This window comes from Delphinus delphis, chromosome 12 (genome assembly GCF_949987515.2).
Source record: "Delphinus delphis chromosome 12, mDelDel1.2, whole genome shotgun sequence".
In the NCBI taxonomy this organism is placed as follows: domain Eukaryota; kingdom Metazoa; phylum Chordata; class Mammalia; order Artiodactyla; family Delphinidae; genus Delphinus; species Delphinus delphis.
The window spans coordinates 30,645,329-30,663,963 of record NC_082694.2 but is presented as its reverse complement, the minus strand read 5'-3'; the positions used below and the strand labels follow the sequence as shown (position 1 = coordinate 30,663,963).

The following is an 18,635-nucleotide window of genomic DNA, read 5'->3' as shown; positions in this document are numbered from 1 at the left end:
GGGGTCGGGGGGGCCTTGGGAGTCTTTGATGAGGTTTAAGGAGAGTCCAGATCCAGAAGGATTCCCCATCAATGTGATCTATGAGTTTACCTCACCTCCCTAAAAAAATGCTCAGGCCCCGGGCTTGCTTTCATTCTAGCTCAGGGACCTATGATTCATCCCCTGAAACTCTAATTATAACACCCAAGGTCTGCTATGTGCAAAAACATCTGTCATTGTTCAAATGTGCTAGCAGAGAGTGTGTACGGCATGCAAACCAGCCTGTTGATGTGCTCCTTCAATGCCAAAGTGGTAACCCAGAAACCAGTCCAAGGTGAGAAGTGCCCAAGCCCAGAGTTTCCAGCTGAGCTCAGTGACAAATAAAGTGACCAGGTTATGTCCCTCGGCAGCTCACATGCCAATTCCTCAAAGCCACCGCCACGGTGAAAGTTACAAGTCTTACGTGCTTTCTTTCAACCAAGAAAAGTCTCCTAAGTTTGTGTTTTCCCTGCTGCCAAGGCCTGGCAGAGGGAGGGGAGCAGAGTGTGTAATTGCAAACCGCTCGTTTATCAGCTTTGGCTGCTTTTCTGTCACCACTTTACGTGTACCATTTAGCCAGTTAATCTCCCGTACCTCTTGGAAGTATAGTAGTTACCCAGAGAGTGCCTCAGCCCTGGAAAGAGAGGACGGAAGAGCCATCAAGGTATATCTATTCTCTAAGCACCCAGGAGAATTGTTTACTAACCTCATTCAAACTCAGATTAGAGGCCTAAAATCCAAGAGGAAGACATGGTCTCTTTGTCAGAACCCAACATTTTTTTACCTAGAAGTACTGATCTTAAAAACAAATGAAAAAAATAAACAAAAAGCAAATGAACAAACAACAGAAATGCCCCATTTGCTCCAAACACTACAGTAACATCTAATGGACACAATAGTGTATCTGGAGGTTTTTAAACTTTTGAAAGCTTAAGAAACCATTAGGAAGCTACTTAGCAGCCTCTGCTAGAAATCACAGTGCCATGCGTCATCCACATCAGAAATGGCATTATTATGATGACTCTGGCACATGCATTTATGCAAACAGACCATCAAATATGAAGCTTTGACTTGAATTTGGTTGATGATTAAAAAGAGGTTTTTCTTCAAAATATCATTATCAAGAAAAACAAATTAAAAACATATTTTATTTGGGGGGGCCTAAGTGTTTGCTTTGCTTCATATTTGGTAAAGTCATATTAACTGAGGTTGCGGGTGCAAAAGAAAAATTTTTAATTAAAAGGAGATCATTTATAAATCTGTGCTAAAGCTTTAGAAATCTGAATTGAATAGATTGTGAGGAAAATAAATAATTACCAAAAACACCTCAAGAAGTAGAAAACTTGAACTGATCACTAAAAAGGGACCAAGCTCAGAAGTTTCATAAGCAATTTCTTTCAAGCTGACACAGAACCATTTGATTTCCATGATATTTCAGCTACTCCAGAGTGTAAAGCAGATGGAACATTTTAATATTTATTTTAGAAAGCTGACATAACACTGATATCAAAACCAGAAAAAGAAAAAAGGCCCCAAATACTTCAGAACAGATCAAATCTAGCAGTAGATACAGAGGATAATACCACACAACCAAGAAGGTTCATTCCAGGAATTTAAGAATGGCTTTAATTTTTTTTTTTTTGTTGCGGTACGCGGGCCTCTCACTGCTGTGGCCTCTTCCATCGCGGAGCACAGGCTCCAGACGCGCAGGCTCAGCGGCCATGGCTCACGGGCCCAGCGGCCCCACAGCATGCGGGATCTTCCCGGACTGGGGCACGAACCCGTGTCCCCTGCATCGGCAGGCGGACTCTCAACCACTGCGCCACCAGGGAAGCCCCAAGAATGGCTTTAATTTAACTGAGTCAATAAATATCCTCAAAACATTTGGAAAAACAACAACACATTATCTCCCCTGCTTCAAAAAACAAAGCAAAACACCAAATCTTTTAGTAAGTTATGAAGAGAAGTATATTTTACTAACATGATAAAGTTTATATGCATATATATAAATACACAAATATACAGTCACATATATATGTATATTATATATAAATAACTGAAAAGTCAGCCTCTTGTGTGACTTAGTTAAATGTTACAAACATTAGCAGTACATCAAGAAAAATACAAGGATATCTACTGCCTTTAAAAAAATGTTGTTCTTAAAGTTCTAGTCAGCATGATAAGAAAAAGTAATGAGATGAAAATATAAAAGGAAAGAGGCAAAGTTATCACTATTCAAAATTACATGATCATCTACATAAGAAACCTGAATCAACTGAAAGACTATTAAAATTAACAAAACCCATCACAAAATACAGTTGATCCTTGAACAACAGAGGTTTGAACTGTGTGGGTCCATTTATATGTGAGGTTTTGTTTTGATAGTAAATACTACACTACTACACGATCCAGGTAATTGAGTCTGCCCATGGGGAACCTTGGAAATGGAGAAACCGGTGATGTGAGGGCCGACCATAAATTAAAGGTGTATTTTTGGAGGGTTGGCCCCCTAATCCTTGTGTTGTTCAGGGGTCAACTGTAAATATTCTTAAAAAGCTTTTAAATAGAGAAATGCAAATCAAAACTACAATGAGGTATCACCTCACACGAGTCAGAATGGCCATCATCAAAAAATCTACAAACAGGGGCTTCCCTCGTGGCGCAGTGGTTGAGAGTCCCCCTGCCGATGCAGGGGACGCGGGTTCGTGCCCCGGTCTGGGAGGATCCCGCATGCCGCGGAGCGGCTGGGCCCGTGAGCCATGGCCGCTGAGCCTGCGCGTCCGGAGCCTGTGCTCCGCAGTGCGAGAGGCCACAACGGTGAGAGGCCCGCGTACCACCAAAAAAAAAAAAAAAAAAAAAAAAAATCTACAAACAATAAATGCTGGAGAGGGTGTGGAGAAAAGGGAACCCTCCTGCACTGTTGGTGGGAATGTAAACTGACACCACTATGGAGAACAGTATGGAGGTTCCTTAAAAAACTAAAAATAGAACTACCATACGACCCAGCAATCCCACTGCTGGGCATATACCCTGAGAAAACCATAATTCAAAAAGAGTCACGTATCACAACGTTCACTGCAGCTCTATTTACAATAGCCAAGACATGGAAGCAACCTAAGGGTCCATCGACAGATGAATGGATAAAGAAGATGTGGCACATATATACAATGGAATATTACTCAGCCATAAAAAGAAACGAAATTGAGTTATTTGTAGTGAGGTAGATGGACCCAGAGTCTGTCATACAGAGTGAAGTAAGTCAGAAAGAGAAAAATACTGTATGCTAACACATATATACGGAATCTAAAAAAAAAAAAAAAAAATGGTTATGAAGAACCTAGGGGCAGAATGGGAATAAAGACGCAGACCTACTAGAGAATGGACTTGAGGACATGGGGAGGGGGGAGGGTAAGCTGGGACAAAGTGAGAGAGTGGCATGGACATATATACACTACCAAACGTAAAATAGATAGCTAGTGGGAAGCAGCCGCATAGCACAGGAAGATCCGCTTGGTGCTTTGCGACCACCTAGAGGGGTGGGATAGGGAGGGTGGGAGACGCAAGAGGGAAGAGATATGGGGATATATGTATAGCAGATTCACTTTGTTATAAAGCAGAAACTAACACACCATTGTAAAGCAATTATACTCCAATAAAGATGTTAAAAACAAATAAATAATTTTTAAAAAAAGCTTTTAGATATCAATAACCAATTAGAATACAAAGCAGCGGAAAAGGTCTCACCCACTAGAATACAAGATCCATGAGAACAGGGATCAGTCTTGGCTGATTCCCTAGCACCTAGAAGCAGTTGCAGCACAGAATAGGTGCTCAATAAATATTTGTAGACTACCTGAATGAACAAGTTCACAACAAGGGCAAAAATACAAAATAAAAGAACCAAACTGAAATCCCACGAACAGATTCAAGTTTAGAAGAATTTAGCATACGATAAAAAAATGGAATTTCAAACCACAGTAGGAAGGATAGATTATTCCACAAGTGACAATTGACAATATTAACTGGTTGGCTGTTTTAAAAAAAAATGAAACGTGAGTTGTATTGATACCTCACACCATACATTAGAATAAATTACAGGTAGATTAGTTCAATATAATGAGACCACTAAAGAATTAGAAAAAAAAAATAAGTAAATGTTTGCCTCAACTTAGGACAGGGAAGGTTTCCCTAATTATACAAGCAAAGGTAGAAAGCTTAAGGGGAAAGATTTACAGTTTCTCTTACATAAAAACAAAAACCTTAGGCGTGTCAAAAATATCATAAACAAAACAGTAAAAGACAAACAATAAATGAACACTTGCCAAGTATTAACAACCTTTTTACATAAAGTGTGTTATAAAGTTCTAAGAAAAGGATGATCCGTCAGTAAGAAGAAATTTTGAAAGGTTAAGATGCAAATAACAAGATGATAAATGACGCACAAACTTACTCACCCTAACAAATATTAAATATGAAATTGGGCTAAGATTTCTTTTCTCCAATCAACTTGGTAAATGTTAAAACTAACTTTTGGTTATAGAAGAATCTAGAAAGTAAGCATTCATATACTGCTGGTGGGAGAAAAAGCCAATTTCTAGAAACTTATCCTAAGTAATCAAAGATGAGCCAAACATTTATATACAAGAATGTCTGTTGTGTCATTTATGTTCCTTGACTTTAGCATTATAAATTTAATATATGCTTACTATAAAAGACTAATCAGGGCTTCTCTGGTGGCGCAGTGGTTGAGAGTCCGCCTGCCGATGCAGGGAACACGGGTTCGTGCCCCGGTCCGGGAAGATCCCACGTGCCGCGGAGCGGCTGGGCCCGTGAGCCATGGCCGCTGAGCCTGCGCGTCCGGAGCCTCTGCTCCGCAAAGGGAGAGGTCACAACAGTGAGAGGCCCGCATACCGCAAAAAAAATAAATAAATAAAAAATAAACTATAACAGTGTGGTACTGGCAACTTGTTTACTGGCAACTTGTTTACTATTATAAACAAGTCAACAATCATCACCCTTTACATTTTTCTTCACACTTTTAGACAAGTATTTTTGTAGCATATATATCAAAAAGTGAAACTGATGACCCAAATTATACCCACGTAAAATTGATAGCTATTGTCACGTTGACTTCCGAGAGAAGTTGTATCAATTTATATTCCCAACAACACTGTGTGGATTATTCATAACAGTGAGAAATAAGAAAAATCTGTATGTCCAAAGGGCTTCAAAATTATAGTAAACATAATCAAGGGATTATTTCCCAGCCACTAAGAATGATGTTATGGATGAATGTTAAATGATATAAAAATGTTTATCATGAAAGATGGTTAAGTTACAAAAATAAGTTAAACAGTGTGAGCCTCTTGGAATTCATACAAGTTTTTAAAGAATATCTATTGACCTATTCATTAATCCATCGGGCTGTGCAATGGAATGTTAATCATAGTTATCTTTGGGTGGTGGAATTACAGGCCACTAAAATAACTTTTCTCTTATGCTTTCCTGAATTTTCTATGTTCTAGAGAAAAAAAATATGTTTTTGCAATCAAAACAAATCATAATCTATTTTTAAAAAACAATAAAACACTCTCTGAAAACTAGTTGTATAGAAGAATTTATATGCAACCACTCTTGATTATCATAATGAAGAGTTTTTCAGCATAAATGTTACCTACCCAGCCAAGTGTTTGCCAACTGAGTCCACACTTGGAGTATTCAGTATGGGGCACCCCAAGGAGTCATCAAGTGCTCACTGGTCTCCCCTGAAGGTCGGCCTGTGCTCAGGGTGCCAAAGGCAAAGATGAAGACCAAGGGGCTCTGCCCTCAAGAAGCCCTCAAACTAGAAGGGAAGAGGGGGCAAGTACCAGCCAATGTTAGTTGAAGGCAGGACTTGGAGGGGTCAGGACACGCTGTTGAGGTTCCCAGCCAGAAAAGTTAACACATTCAAAAATTAAAACCAAAAGAGGAAAGGCAACAGCAGGCTGGAGTTATACAAAGTTATACAAGCTTGTTATAGAAGGGAGTTATTTGTCAAATCTCTCCTAGAGGAAGCCCTAACCATCTGCAAGTACTTGAGAAGTATAATCTCTAAGGTGGGGAAAACTAAAAGCTTTTCAAGGTAAGAGGACAGCAGAATATTAAGGACAAAACTACTGGGCATATAATACACTAGACTAGGGAAGTGAAAGAAAATTTTGTTTCCTCTGACTTAAAAGAGAAAGAAAAATACTAGCAAAATACATAAAATTCCATTTCAATAAACTTCCTACTTTTTCTAAGCCCAAGTAACAACTATTCAAGTCATATTTAATACAACGAATTCCTAATGCCTCAAAAGAATTTACCCCAATTTTTAGAGAGGGTCTAAAGGGAATGTGCCTTGTGCTTAAAATGAAGAGCTCCTAAGAGATGGTTCTGGTAGCCTAGATTTCTGGCTTTCCTGATACTACAAAAGACTTTTATACTTGACATTTCACAGGAAAAAAAAAACAAACAAAACAAAAGTCACCATAAAAGTGCCCCAATCCTCTATCTAGATGCCATCTAACACATACTAGCTTGAGCATTGAATTAAGTTCATACTTTAAAACGAGGGGATGAAAAATATTTGAAATGACAGCAACACAGCAGTCAATTTTTGGTGATCCACACAAAAGAAAGCGTGACATGATTAGCTTTGGTCAGCTGGAGTTTAATAACATGGGATTATTACATTTTCCATAGGTAGAGTACAAGAACATTTAGAACAGGTAAGAGTTCTCAGCACGACTTCTAACTCTGCTCTGGTAAACAAGACAGGCCATAGAAGTGCCTTTAATAATGCTCAGAAACCCACGGCAGCATTTAAAACATCAAACGCCAAATGCAACTCGTTAGACAAAATGCAACTCATTAAGCTGGAAGCTTCCCTAACAGCACCAACTGTAGAGCGATGGGTCTCAGAGTGTCCCTTTACTCTCCTCCCCACCAGCAGCACAAGCCACACTGGGGAACTCTTTACACAGGCAAACTCTCCCACCTCCTGCCCAGCCATCTGGTTTACCAAGCTCTCCAAGTGGTTGTAATTTGAGGATACTGCTGTGGAACACACTACAGAGGTTGTGAGTGTGAAACCAGGCACAAGATGCCCAATTCAGTGTGCCAGGCCAGTTCCATTTTGTTTGACCCAACCTCCACTTCCCATCCCCTGTCCCTTTTAGTGGGCAGCCCAAAGAGCAGGGCCTTGTTCAAAACATACTTTCAAAAGGCCTTTAGAGATAGGTCTAATGGAAAAACCATCTATTTTTCGTATGTTACCACAGGAACATGAAGCATCATTTACTCCTATAAGAAAGGTCTCCTTTGCAGGGGACACTGAGTATTTACAGAAAGATCACTTTATCCTAGGAAATCAGATTTTGGAAAAGTAAATACAGGAAACTCAGGCTCTAAGCCTTCCATATACACCTTTACAGCCCTTGTTCAAAGTGAACTTTCCCTAATTTCAGCTGCCCAATAATGAAAACATGTGTCCTGGGCAAACCTCCACTGTTCACTCTGAAAGACAACATTACCAAGTAATGGAGAAGAGAACTGTCTTACTTCATGCCCCCTGCTGGTCCCTCAGCCCCGAATCCACAGGGAAGCTGACCTGTTTCCTTTCTACCCATCCTTCATGACATTTCGTGTCCTAGGACATCCTTCTTTAGCCTACATTTAGTCCTACTTCTGGGAGCTGCCATAAAAATAATAATGCTTTTTTTCTGGATGATAAGACCCATTATAAAATCAATGTCATTTTGTGTGTAGTGTTAAGATTTATTTTTATTTATTTTTAAAGTTTATAAATAGCTTCCACATTTACCATCTCATTTTATTCTCATAACAACCTGTGAAGTGGGTAGTTTTATTATTCTCACTTTATAGATAAGAAAACTGGCACTTAGTGCTGACTTCAATAAACAACTGACCACTGAACAGTAAGGAGGAAATACAAATGTTCTGCATCAAAAATTAAAGAATTCACAAGGTCCAAAAGAACTCCCAAACTTTCTTGAAGTTGTCATCTGCCAAACGATATTCGCTAAAATCTCTGAGTAGGTTTTTAGTTTAGGTGGTATTTTCTGTCTTAGGAAGGGTGGGGAGATGGAAAATGAGATAAGTAAGACAAACTCTCAGTTACAGAATGGACATAACCTGCAATGATACCTGGAATTCTATGAGGTTCAAAGTGACAATGACGATGATTGATTAAACTCTTACTACGTGCTAGGCACCATTCTAGGTTCATTAACTATATTCAGTGATCCTATTAATATCACCATTTTACAGATGAGGAAAACAAGGCACAAGGAAGCTAAGTAACTTGCCCAAGATTACACATCTTGCTCCCTTGACACAGGGAGGACCTGGGACCGGAGAAGCCAAGCCCCTGTGAGGTTTGCTCCGCCAAGGACGGAAACCTGACATGGGAGCGCAGCCAGCACAGGAACCTAGATTATGTTCCCAATGTTGCCACTTAAGCAACAGTCTCCACATTCTCTTGACCAAAACATCAATCAAGTAATCAGAAGAATCAGCTGAGACTCCTAACAGTTCCTCCTCAGACTGTTCCCATGGAGGTGGGGAAGGAGGGAAAAGATCCCAGTTTTCTAGATCTTGATTACTGATGGAACACTGGCTGATTTGCCTGGAACTGCCTTTAACTAATTTAAGAAAAATTAGCGAGGAAAGCAGCTCTGGAGGAAATGTGCAGAATAAAGATGCACATGGCACTGACAGGTATTTAGTAATCTAGCAGAAAGGGAGGTGGGAGGCAGAAGCGGTCGTCAATGTACAGAACGACATTGGCTACTTTTGGCCAAGTTCAATGGCTTTTTTTTTTAAAGCAATATAAATAAAAAGGAATCCTCACTGGTGTAAGTTCCTCCTGCCTTCTTTTCCTCTACTTTTTTCAACTGCTCATAGTTTGGACCTGTATGAGCCAGATTTCACATATTGATCAACCTCTGCAAATTTATACATCTTTTTCTTAAGGGAGGAAACAAAGATCAAGTTGAACTCAGGCAGAAGAGAAAAATTCCATGATGAATGAATGCAGTCTTCATGGGCAAGTATAGTATGATGGCGGGGGGGTGGGGGGGGGAGGCAGGGGCAACTTTACAAAGCTTCCTCAAATTTGCTTACCTTCATTGTTTCTTGCCTCTGATTTTCACTGAATAACCTAAGACCGCCTTGAGATCCTGAGTGTCCAAAAGAAAACCCAATTAAAACAATCTCCAGGGTATTCCACCCATCTCGACTCGAGGAAAAGTCCCAAACCTAGGAGATGGAACTACAGTGACCACAGTTAGGTGACTTTTAATATCCACATTCCTTCCACACTCTCGTAATTCTGGCCCAACTACCTACTAACTGTGGGACCATGTGCTTCACTTTCCTCCTCCATAAAATGGGGACAATAATACTTTCTTCATCAGGTTGGTGTGAAAATTAAATGAGTTAATACATGCACAGCACTTAGAACAGTATCTGGTACAGAGTAAGTGCTCAAAGAGTGTTAGCTATTAATATTATTACTATTAGCATTTGCAAAAAACATTACATAGGGACCCAAATACAGGAGGCTTCTACTGTATTGGTAATGTTTTACTGCTTTAACAAAAAATCTAAAATTAGAACCATCAATACAAAAATATAAAATGGTCTTGGGAAAAGAAAAAAAAAGCCACTCAGAGTCATGCCACCTGTTGGGGAGTTTCAGGTGAGGGTACACCTCGGAGCAGCTGTGGAATCCCGTTCCACGGCTGCTCTGTATTTCCCTTATATGATGCCTCCACTTCTGCTGCGGTTCTTAATCAGCGTTTCATGGGCAGGATTACGGGCGGGTCCGTGAACCCCCTGAAACTGTACACGGAACTGGGTGGGGCTGCGGCTCTGGGCATTTTGCAGGCAAGGGTTCTATAGCTTTTCTCACGCTCTAATAAATGATCTTGTAGGGAGCAACTTGCTTTACAGGGTTAAACACAGGAGATAGGGACTGAACAATTCATTTCACGGAAGCTACGGCAGTAACCAGGACACCCGGGCTGTCAATCTGCTATCTCAACACGAGACCCGGCGCCGCGAGGGGCAAGAGCCGGCCGGGCAGTGACCTTCACCGTCGAAAATCTCACCGGCTCCCCAGACCCGACTCGGGTTTGCCGGGTTTAACTTCCCCTCCCTTCCCCCATCCCTCGTTCTCTTCCAAGAATAAACTCAAAGGAAATCAGCAGCGCTTCGTCTAGGGTTTCACTCCTGCCCTCGGCTGACACTTAAACCACTTCTCCAAGGGAAGTTAATTAAAACAACAATTAATCCGCACAAAAATCCACCCCCAAAGCTCGAGAACTCTCAAAGTTAGAAGACTGAGGCGCCGCTGCTGATGGTGAACATCTGCCGGTCGCTGGGGCTCACGGGTAGGCGGCGGGTATGAAAGGGAAGCAGCCAAGGTCCGGCCGGAGGGTCGGACGCTGGCCACCCTCCGCGAGTCTACGCGCTACCGACGCCGGTGAAGACTGGCTTGGAGGCAGCCAGGTAAGCAGGTAGGTGTGGGCAAGTGTACGAGCACACAGAGAAGGCGGATTAAAGCTCAAGCCCGTTCACCCACCGCTCCTCCTTCCCCGGCGGGTGTTCTCACGCACCGCCCGGCGGCCACTTACCGGGGAAAGCCTGAGCGCTCGACGGTCCCCCTCTTTGGAATAGGGTCCCCCAATTCCTAGTAAGCCCGAGTAGCTCCCCTTGCCTCCCAGCCTTCAAGCCTCGAAAAGAATTCGCCGCCCTCTCCTCTTAGGCGGGCGCAGAACACCCCCGGGAGAGAGAAGTGGAGGGGACAGGGGAAAGCGGGGTGTCGCGGAGGGCAGGTGCCACCGGGCGCGCAGTAGGCAGCGTACGTACCCAGCACGAAGAGGGCGAGCTGTCCAGCCGAGGTAACCATTTTACGGGCGGCGGGCGGCAGGCACTCCAGCCTCCTGCCCTACCTGAGGTGCCCAAGTGGCGAAGCGGCGCCGCGGTGCGGGGGAAAAAGGCGCCGGCTAGGCAGGGCCAGCCCCCGGCGCGGGCGGGCGGAGGGAGGACCGCGCGCCTCTGCTGGCACTCGCCCCGCCGCGCCGGCGGCCGGGCGGAAACGGGAAGACGGTTACCGTCACCTCCGCCACTCGGCTACTGGGCCTGGCGGACCACCTTCGCGCCCCGGTTGGGGGAGCCCCTCTAGGGGCAGGGGGGTGGGGGTGGAGCGGGGGTGGGGTTGGAGCAGGGGCGGGGAGACTGCGCGCACCGTGCCATGCCGGGCCGGGCGGGGCGGGGCGGCGCGGCGCGGCGCGACCCGGGAATCTCCGAGTCCGCGGCGCGGGCCGGGCACCCAGGCCGAGGGAAAGGCAGGAAGCGCCTGATTTCAGACACCACCCTCAGACTAGCAGCTCAGTGCGGAGCCCGAGCGGCCGGGCGCAGTGGCCGCTTCTAGCCAGGCAGGGGAGCGGAGCGGCCCTGGCGTCTGTCACTTGCGCCAACGGCAGCTGCCGGGGGCTCTCCCGGGCAAGGCACTGAGACTCGACCCGGAACGGGACCTGCGAGCTTCACCTGCCCCTGTCAAGACTTGGCCCAAGGAAAGTGCTCCCCAGAATCGAGCGAAGAATTTGTTCAACCAGATTTCCCACCTGCGCCCCCATCCGAGAGAACGCTGGATTGTCGGGACGCCTGCCGCGGGAGCACAGCCACCCCACGTTCTCAGGCGGCACGTTGTTAAGATCAGCGGGCTTTCGTGCATCTGGTCTGATGCTGACAGTGAAGATGGGTCTTTGCTGTGGGGCACCTGGTTATCTATCACCACCAGTACCCCCAGACCACTCCACCCCATCCCGCCACAGGCCGTTGAGGCCGAGAACAAGGTAGCATGCAGCCATATGTCCCTGAGAGAGGATGTGTATGGGCAGGAGCTACCTGAGTGGTTCTTTCAAGGATTTGTAGCCTTGAGCCGGCCCCTGGTGCTGGAATTTGGGGAAGTAGAGGGGACAGAGGGAAGACATTCTGGACAGAGAATGGAAGAATTATATGTTCCCTAGGGGCCATCCATAGGGGACAGTGTGCCCTTGAGAGGCTGTGACTGGTGTATTCTCCAGATGCCCCGAGCTCAAGGATTAAGTCTTCTCCTGGTCCCTCTAGCCTACCTGCTCAGGGTAGACCCACTCTCCTTGAAGGGGCAGGGAGCAAAATCTCTTTCTGTTTCCTTGGTGCAATGCTCAGACTCTCAGAGTTGATGTTTGTTAAGTTTATTTCATAGGAGCTGAGTTTCAAAAAGGAAGCACCAGGCCACTGGCCTCAACATTTGAGCAGGAAACACCGTGTAGAAAGGGATTTTGAAAACAGTGTAAATTTACTCTGAGAAACCATTCTTTGCAATACATTTGTCAGAGGATATTTTGCTGCTCTTTCAACCGTTAATGATTGGTGGTGAGGGTTTCATGATAAGTCCTTGGGTACATCTTTTCCTAAGTCCACACGTATGCATGTACAGAGCACACACACACTCTCTTTAGTGAGTGGTCCCTGACTCCCTTCAGCATCTGTGTCTTCATCCTTCAGACTGGTCTTGACCTGTTCCAGTGGCTCTTCTGTCTCCTTCCTAGACTAGCCTGCCTTTTGGATAGGAGGAAAGAAATCAGGAGTTCTCCACACCCTTCTCCTATTCTCCAGGACCCCCAGCTAAGAGTGGAGAATTGACCTGTCAGCTTGTTTCCTGCTGGGACACACACATCAAGTTCACTGTGGCTGAGGGCTGACTGTCCAAACTGGCAAGAGTCAGGTTCAGCAGTTTCCCCTCCTCTGCCCCCTGCCTGCACACAAAGTCTTGGGTGGAGGGAAGTAGCAGCAGAATCAAGACAACGAGCTTGTCCCCTTCAGCGTTGTAAAATCTTTGTAATCAGAATATAATTTGATATCTTGCAGGCTAAAGAGTACTCACATCAAAGGACATTCTAATGCTTGGAAATCATTAATTCTTCCCTCAAATTGTCAATAGCCAGTCCACATCTGTAGTTTTATCAACCTTCCAAATCATTCAAGTCAAAGAGACAGCCAGGCGTTGAAGTTTTTTTCTAAACATCTACAACATTTTTTTGTAAACTGAAAAATAATTTTTGGACATTTATAGAACTAGGAGGAAACCCAATATCCTAAAATGTTAACACTCTGACTCTGGCATCTTGTATATCTGATTGAATCCTCACAACAACCCTATGAGGTAGACTCCATCCTCCTTTTATATGAAAACAATCGAGACCTAGAGAATTTAGTAACTTACCCAGAGAAACAAAGCCTGCAATTGGCAGAGCCCGATTTTGAAAGCAAAATGAGCCGGTTCGAAAGCCTCTGTATTGGCTTCTATACCATGCTGCCTCAGTTCCCATGGTTTTCATAAGGATAATACTGAACTCACTGGGTTGACGTGAGGACTAAATGGAAGAATTTATTTGTATGCTTAGCACATTATTTAATATCAACAAATATAACTATTGCTTAAAGAAAAACTCTCTCAGTGGACATAAATTTCCCACTCTCAATTTCCTACCAGTGTCTTTTTTTTTAAAATTATAATTTCCATATCAGTTCTTTGCTTGTGCATGTGTACACCTTCCTACGGGGGATAGTTTCACAGGTAAGTCAGGAGCTATGAATTTGTTTCTCAGCCTGTGGTATAAGAAGTATGAGAAAAAAAATGACAGAATGCGATTTAGAGGGAAGAAATCATTTTTCCTAGAGGAAGCTGTGATGTTTTTGTATTTTAGCAGTATGGAATAATGGCACCCCAAGCTGAGTGAAATTCCAGCTGTAGCCCCTGGATGCTGCATAGAGAACGCCACTGCATTCCTTTACCTACAGACACAGTAGCTGTCTCGCGTGGCCACTGAAAGTCCTGTTTCTGTGTGCGTGGAGACTGACCAGCGTGTGGCCTTCCTCCTAAGAATATGCCTGGGCTACTGCTGCACATGCTTGATTCAGCTGGCCTTGAGCTCAAGGATAATACCTTCTGTAAAGCCAAGCACAGCCTTTTCTCCCCGTGCAAACAGGAGAACTGCTCTATCTTCTGCTCAGAGGCCAGCAAAGTCCCACTGTCAGTTTTCCCTTTCCTTTCTTCCACATACTTATCACAGAGTGTATGTTTAAAGAGTCTCCTTCTTCACTGTAATCAGCCGCCCCCTCCTTCCTGATTCATTTGTGGAAGTGATTGTGGGACCACTAGCCTCAGAGTCTTCCCTGAATGATTCAGGCCAGCAGAATTCGCTGTTTAGATCGGCAATTAACCCAGATATTAGTGAGTAAACAGCCCAGACATTCTTAGGGAGGAAGCACTGCCATGGGCCACTGCATTGAAGGAATTACAATTCCTGCAGACAAGCCTTGGAGGGCAGTGAGCAGAGAAGTCTTCTGGTGGCTGCAGGACCTTCCTCGATGGCAGCAGTAGACAGGGGGACTCAGAGGAAAAACAGGAAAGGGTGCCTGACTCAGTAGGATGTCAAAGGTCAGATGTCATCTGTGTATGAGAGAGAGAGAGAGAGAGAGTTTTTTTTTTGTTGTTTGTTTGTTTGTTTTTTGAGGTACGCGGGCCTCTCACTATTGTGGCCTCTCCTGTTGCAGAGCACAGGCTCCGGACGCCCAGGCTCAGCGGCCATGGCTCACGGGCCCAGCCGCTCCGTGGCATGTGGGATCTTCCCGGACCGGGGCACGAACCTGTGTCCCCTGCATCGGCAGGCAGACTCTCAACCACTGCGCCACCAGGGAAGCCCGAGAGAGAGGTTTTATAAAGGACTCTGGAGAACTGTGTTCAGGCAGAGTGAGGTTTTAATGTGTTAAGGGATTTAGGAAAAGAAATCTAATCCAAAGTAAGGTATTGTTCGAGTATCAGCCCCCTGCAAAGCCTCAGCTATTAGTGTATTCCTTATCTCTAGCCAAAAGAAAAAGTAGGAAACCTTATGCGGAGTCCACTTTTACAGTTTTCATCACCAGCATAATGGGTGAGGTAAGAAGCCATCAGAGGCGTTTGCTTTGTCCTCAGCTACCTAGGTGGTTTTCATGCCAGTATTGTCGGAAGACTGGTCTGACCTTCTGCTAACATCTTCCATCTATCTCCCAGCTCTCAGGTCTACTTTGGGAATGCACATTCAAGTTGTGTATTCAGCTTGAATCCTTCCTTCGCAAGGGATATTGCAGGATGGCTCTAAAGCCCAGTATTGAAGTCTGGAGGTTGATGGTTCCACAGGTGGTCCAAGCGGCTCCAAGATGTCAAGGTATTAGTCAGAGTCTCTAAGACTCAGAGTTACCAGGCGGCTGCTACAACTAAAATCCTTATCTTCTCATATAGCTCGTGAACTGCCTAGTTGACCAGCATGCAGGAGAGGTACCCAGAGATTCAGCACAGCTGATGCCAAACCATTCCATTAAGCACACTTGGAGACAGAAGAGCTATGCATTCAATTCTGTCCTTGCTGCTGTCCCCCGACCTCCTGCAGCCTCAGCCGTACAGCCAAAGCTTTCTGGAGACTGGGAAGATTGCCCTCCAAATTCTCAGGAGTGCCGGGGGAAAGTCCTAAATCAAATGCCTAGCTATCCTTACGCAGGTGAAACTAATGGTATTGATGGGAAAGAGGAGTGATGATCAAGAGAAGCAAAAGAGAGACAGGAAAAAATATATAAAGAATTGAGGAAGGAAAAATCAAAGAAAGATAGAGAGCTGCAAAATGGACTTAAATATTTTTTAGTGATGCGTCAATCTGCCTGATAAGCTCAAAAAATTCTCCCCAAACTCAGAGGAAAAGGAAAAAAATTATGAGAGATAAGATATGAGACAGAGGGACTTCCCTGGTGGACCACTGGTTAAGAAGCCACCTTCCAATGCAGGGGACATGGGTTCTATCCCTGGTCAGGCAACTAAGATCCCACATACCACGGGGCAACTAAGCCTGCACACCACAACTAGTGAGCTGGTGCGCCCTAGAGCCATGCGCCACAACTAGAGAGAAACCCACATGCTGCAACTAGAGAAGACCACGTGCCGCAGCTAAGACTGGACACAGCCAAATAAATAAATAAATAAAATTTAAATATATGAGACAGAGAAGGACAAAGCCAGGATATCCAAAATATTTTTAACAGAGAGCCAAAAAGGGAGCATATTGCTGATAGAGGAGAAACTGTTCTTGTGTCCCAAGACAGGAGGGGTCCTCAATAAGGGGAGGGGGATATACATCCCACAGATCTATAAGGGGGAGGGGATTTTGAGATAATAAAAAGTGCAAGGACAGACTTCTATTCTGTGACATACATTTAAACCATCACATTGAACTTCTCCTCCTGCCTCTCTTTCAAACTCCCATTGCAACAGGCAAAGGAAAATAATGACGGGGGGAAATCTGCCATTGTTCAAAACTGAAAAAGGATTCCACCCACATAACAGACATTTTAAGGAATTTCTCTAAGACAACGCAGATGAGACCAGTTTGAGAGAAGGCTTTGACAACCTTCAATTTACCTCACAGAAAAGAAAGGTATCTCTAGGGAGCCACCCCCATCAGAACCCAGCAATGCTCCTGAGGTTGGTTGTAACAAAGGCTGTAGGCAGAAATGAACCACAGAAAAGGGAGGAGGGGCAAATCTCCATCCTCTTGAAGAATCCAGGGAGTGTCCAGGTACTGGGGTGCACACAGGGCAGGGATCCCTTGGAGGGGGCTCTCACGTTTGATGCCTGGCACAGAGAGCACATTGCCGAGGAGGCCGTGGTGAGGGCAGCCGCACTGGCTCCCAGCTAGCGTTATGTGGTTACACGTGCAGGGGAGAGAAACTCTTCAACGTGCAGGTGAAATGCAGGGGCTCTTTCGGGAGTCTCCCACAGACACCTGGCTCTTTTTTCTTTCATCCATTCATTCCACACATGTCCATGACAAGCCTGTTATGTTCCAGGCACTAGGGATTCAACAATGGACAAGTAAAGTGCTCTCTTCTTTGTGAAGCCACACAGGCAGAAGAATCAGGTAACCTCTGAAGGAAACACATCATCTTCATGTTTGCTGCATAAATGCCAAAACCAACAAAGCAATATGTATGGAAAATGCATTTTGGGGGGAAATGATTGTAACACAAAATTCTGTTTCTTAACCAAGCTATTTCAGACAAGCAGCTATAAAAAATGTAAATCATTCATGTACCACCCCAATGGAAAAATAAATAAATAAAAAGACTCCACCGCAAATATTCCAGCCAAGCAAATAAACTCAGCAATGTAAAAGAAATAGTGTAACGGAAATGGCAGTGAATGATAAAGCAGTAACACTGTTGAGCCTTACTCCCGATTTTTAATATATTGTGGCACTCACTGTTGGATGCCAATAGAGTGGACATTTTCCTTTTCTTCCTGCTAACAGAATCCCAGTTTTGTGTGATTGACAGCATGCGCTGACCCAGGGGACGAAGCAAGAGGATTCCTTGCCCATTGTTGATGATTGGCTTAGGGCTGGACATGTGACTAAGTTCTGGCCAATAAAATGTCAGGAAAGTCTCCTGTTAGGCTTCTTGGGTAGAAATTTGCTTCTTCTTCTTCTTTTTCCTTTTAATTGAAGTATAGTTGATTTATAATATTATATTAGTTTCAGGTGTACAGCATAGTGATTCAGTATTTTTGCAGATTATACTCCACTATAGGTTATTACAAGATAAAGGCTATAATTCCCTGTGCTGTACAGTATATCCTCGTTGCTTGTCTATTTTATACATAGTAGTTTGTATTTGTTAATCTCATACCCCTAATTTGTCCCTCCCCCTTCCCTCTCCCCTTTGGTAACCACGTTTGTTTCTGTATCTGTGAATCTATTTCTGTTTTGCGTATACATTCATTTGTATTTTTTCAAGATTCCACATATAAGTGATATCACACAGTATTTGTCTTTCTCTGTCTGACTTTTTTCACTAAGTATAATATTCTCTAGGTCCATCCATGTTGCTGCAAACAGAATTTTGTTCTTTTTATAGATGAATAATATTACAGATTTTGTGTGTGTGTATGTATACCACATCTTGTATACACACACACCCCCCACATCTTCTTAACCCAATTTGAACATTGGGGTGCAGATTATCTTTTCAAATTAGTGTTTTAGTTTTTTTGCAGATATATACCCAGGACTGAAATTGCTGGATCATTTTAGTTTTCTGGGAACCTCCATACTGTTTTTCATAATGGCTGCACAAATTTACATTTCAACCAACAGAGTACAAGGATAGCCTTATGAGAGTTCCCTTGTATGTCATTTGTTGTAGCTTTCAGACTTAGTAGCGTCTGAAGTCTGGGAGGTATAACCTCCAGACTTTGCTCTTTTTGTCAAGATTTCTTGGGCAATTTGGGGCCTTTTGTGGTTCCATATGAGTTTTAAGATTATTTGTTCTAGTTCTGTGAAAAATGTCATGGATGTTTTGATAGGGATTGCATTAAATCTGTGGATCGCTTTGGGTAGTATGGCCATTTTAACAGTATTAATTCTTCTAATCCGAGAACATGGGATATCTTTCCATTTCTTTGTATCAGCTTCAATTTCCTTCATCAGTGTTGTATA

The 18,635-nt window shown here is 43.9% G+C and overlaps 1 protein-coding gene across 1 annotated transcript in view; it reads right to left on the bottom strand.

Moving 5' to 3' along the window:
* TGFA (transforming growth factor alpha) overlaps positions 1–11,007 on the bottom strand; it is a 103,163-nt gene extending 92,156 nt beyond the window's left edge. Inside the window, exon 1 of the mRNA XM_060027555.1 lies at positions 10,936–11,007. Coding sequence (XP_059883538.1) covers positions 10,936–10,975 — 40 coding nt within the window. The 5' untranslated portion in view covers positions 10,976–11,007. The remainder of the gene's footprint in view (positions 1–10,935) is intronic.
* Positions 11,008–18,635: the final 7,628 nt, after the last annotated feature.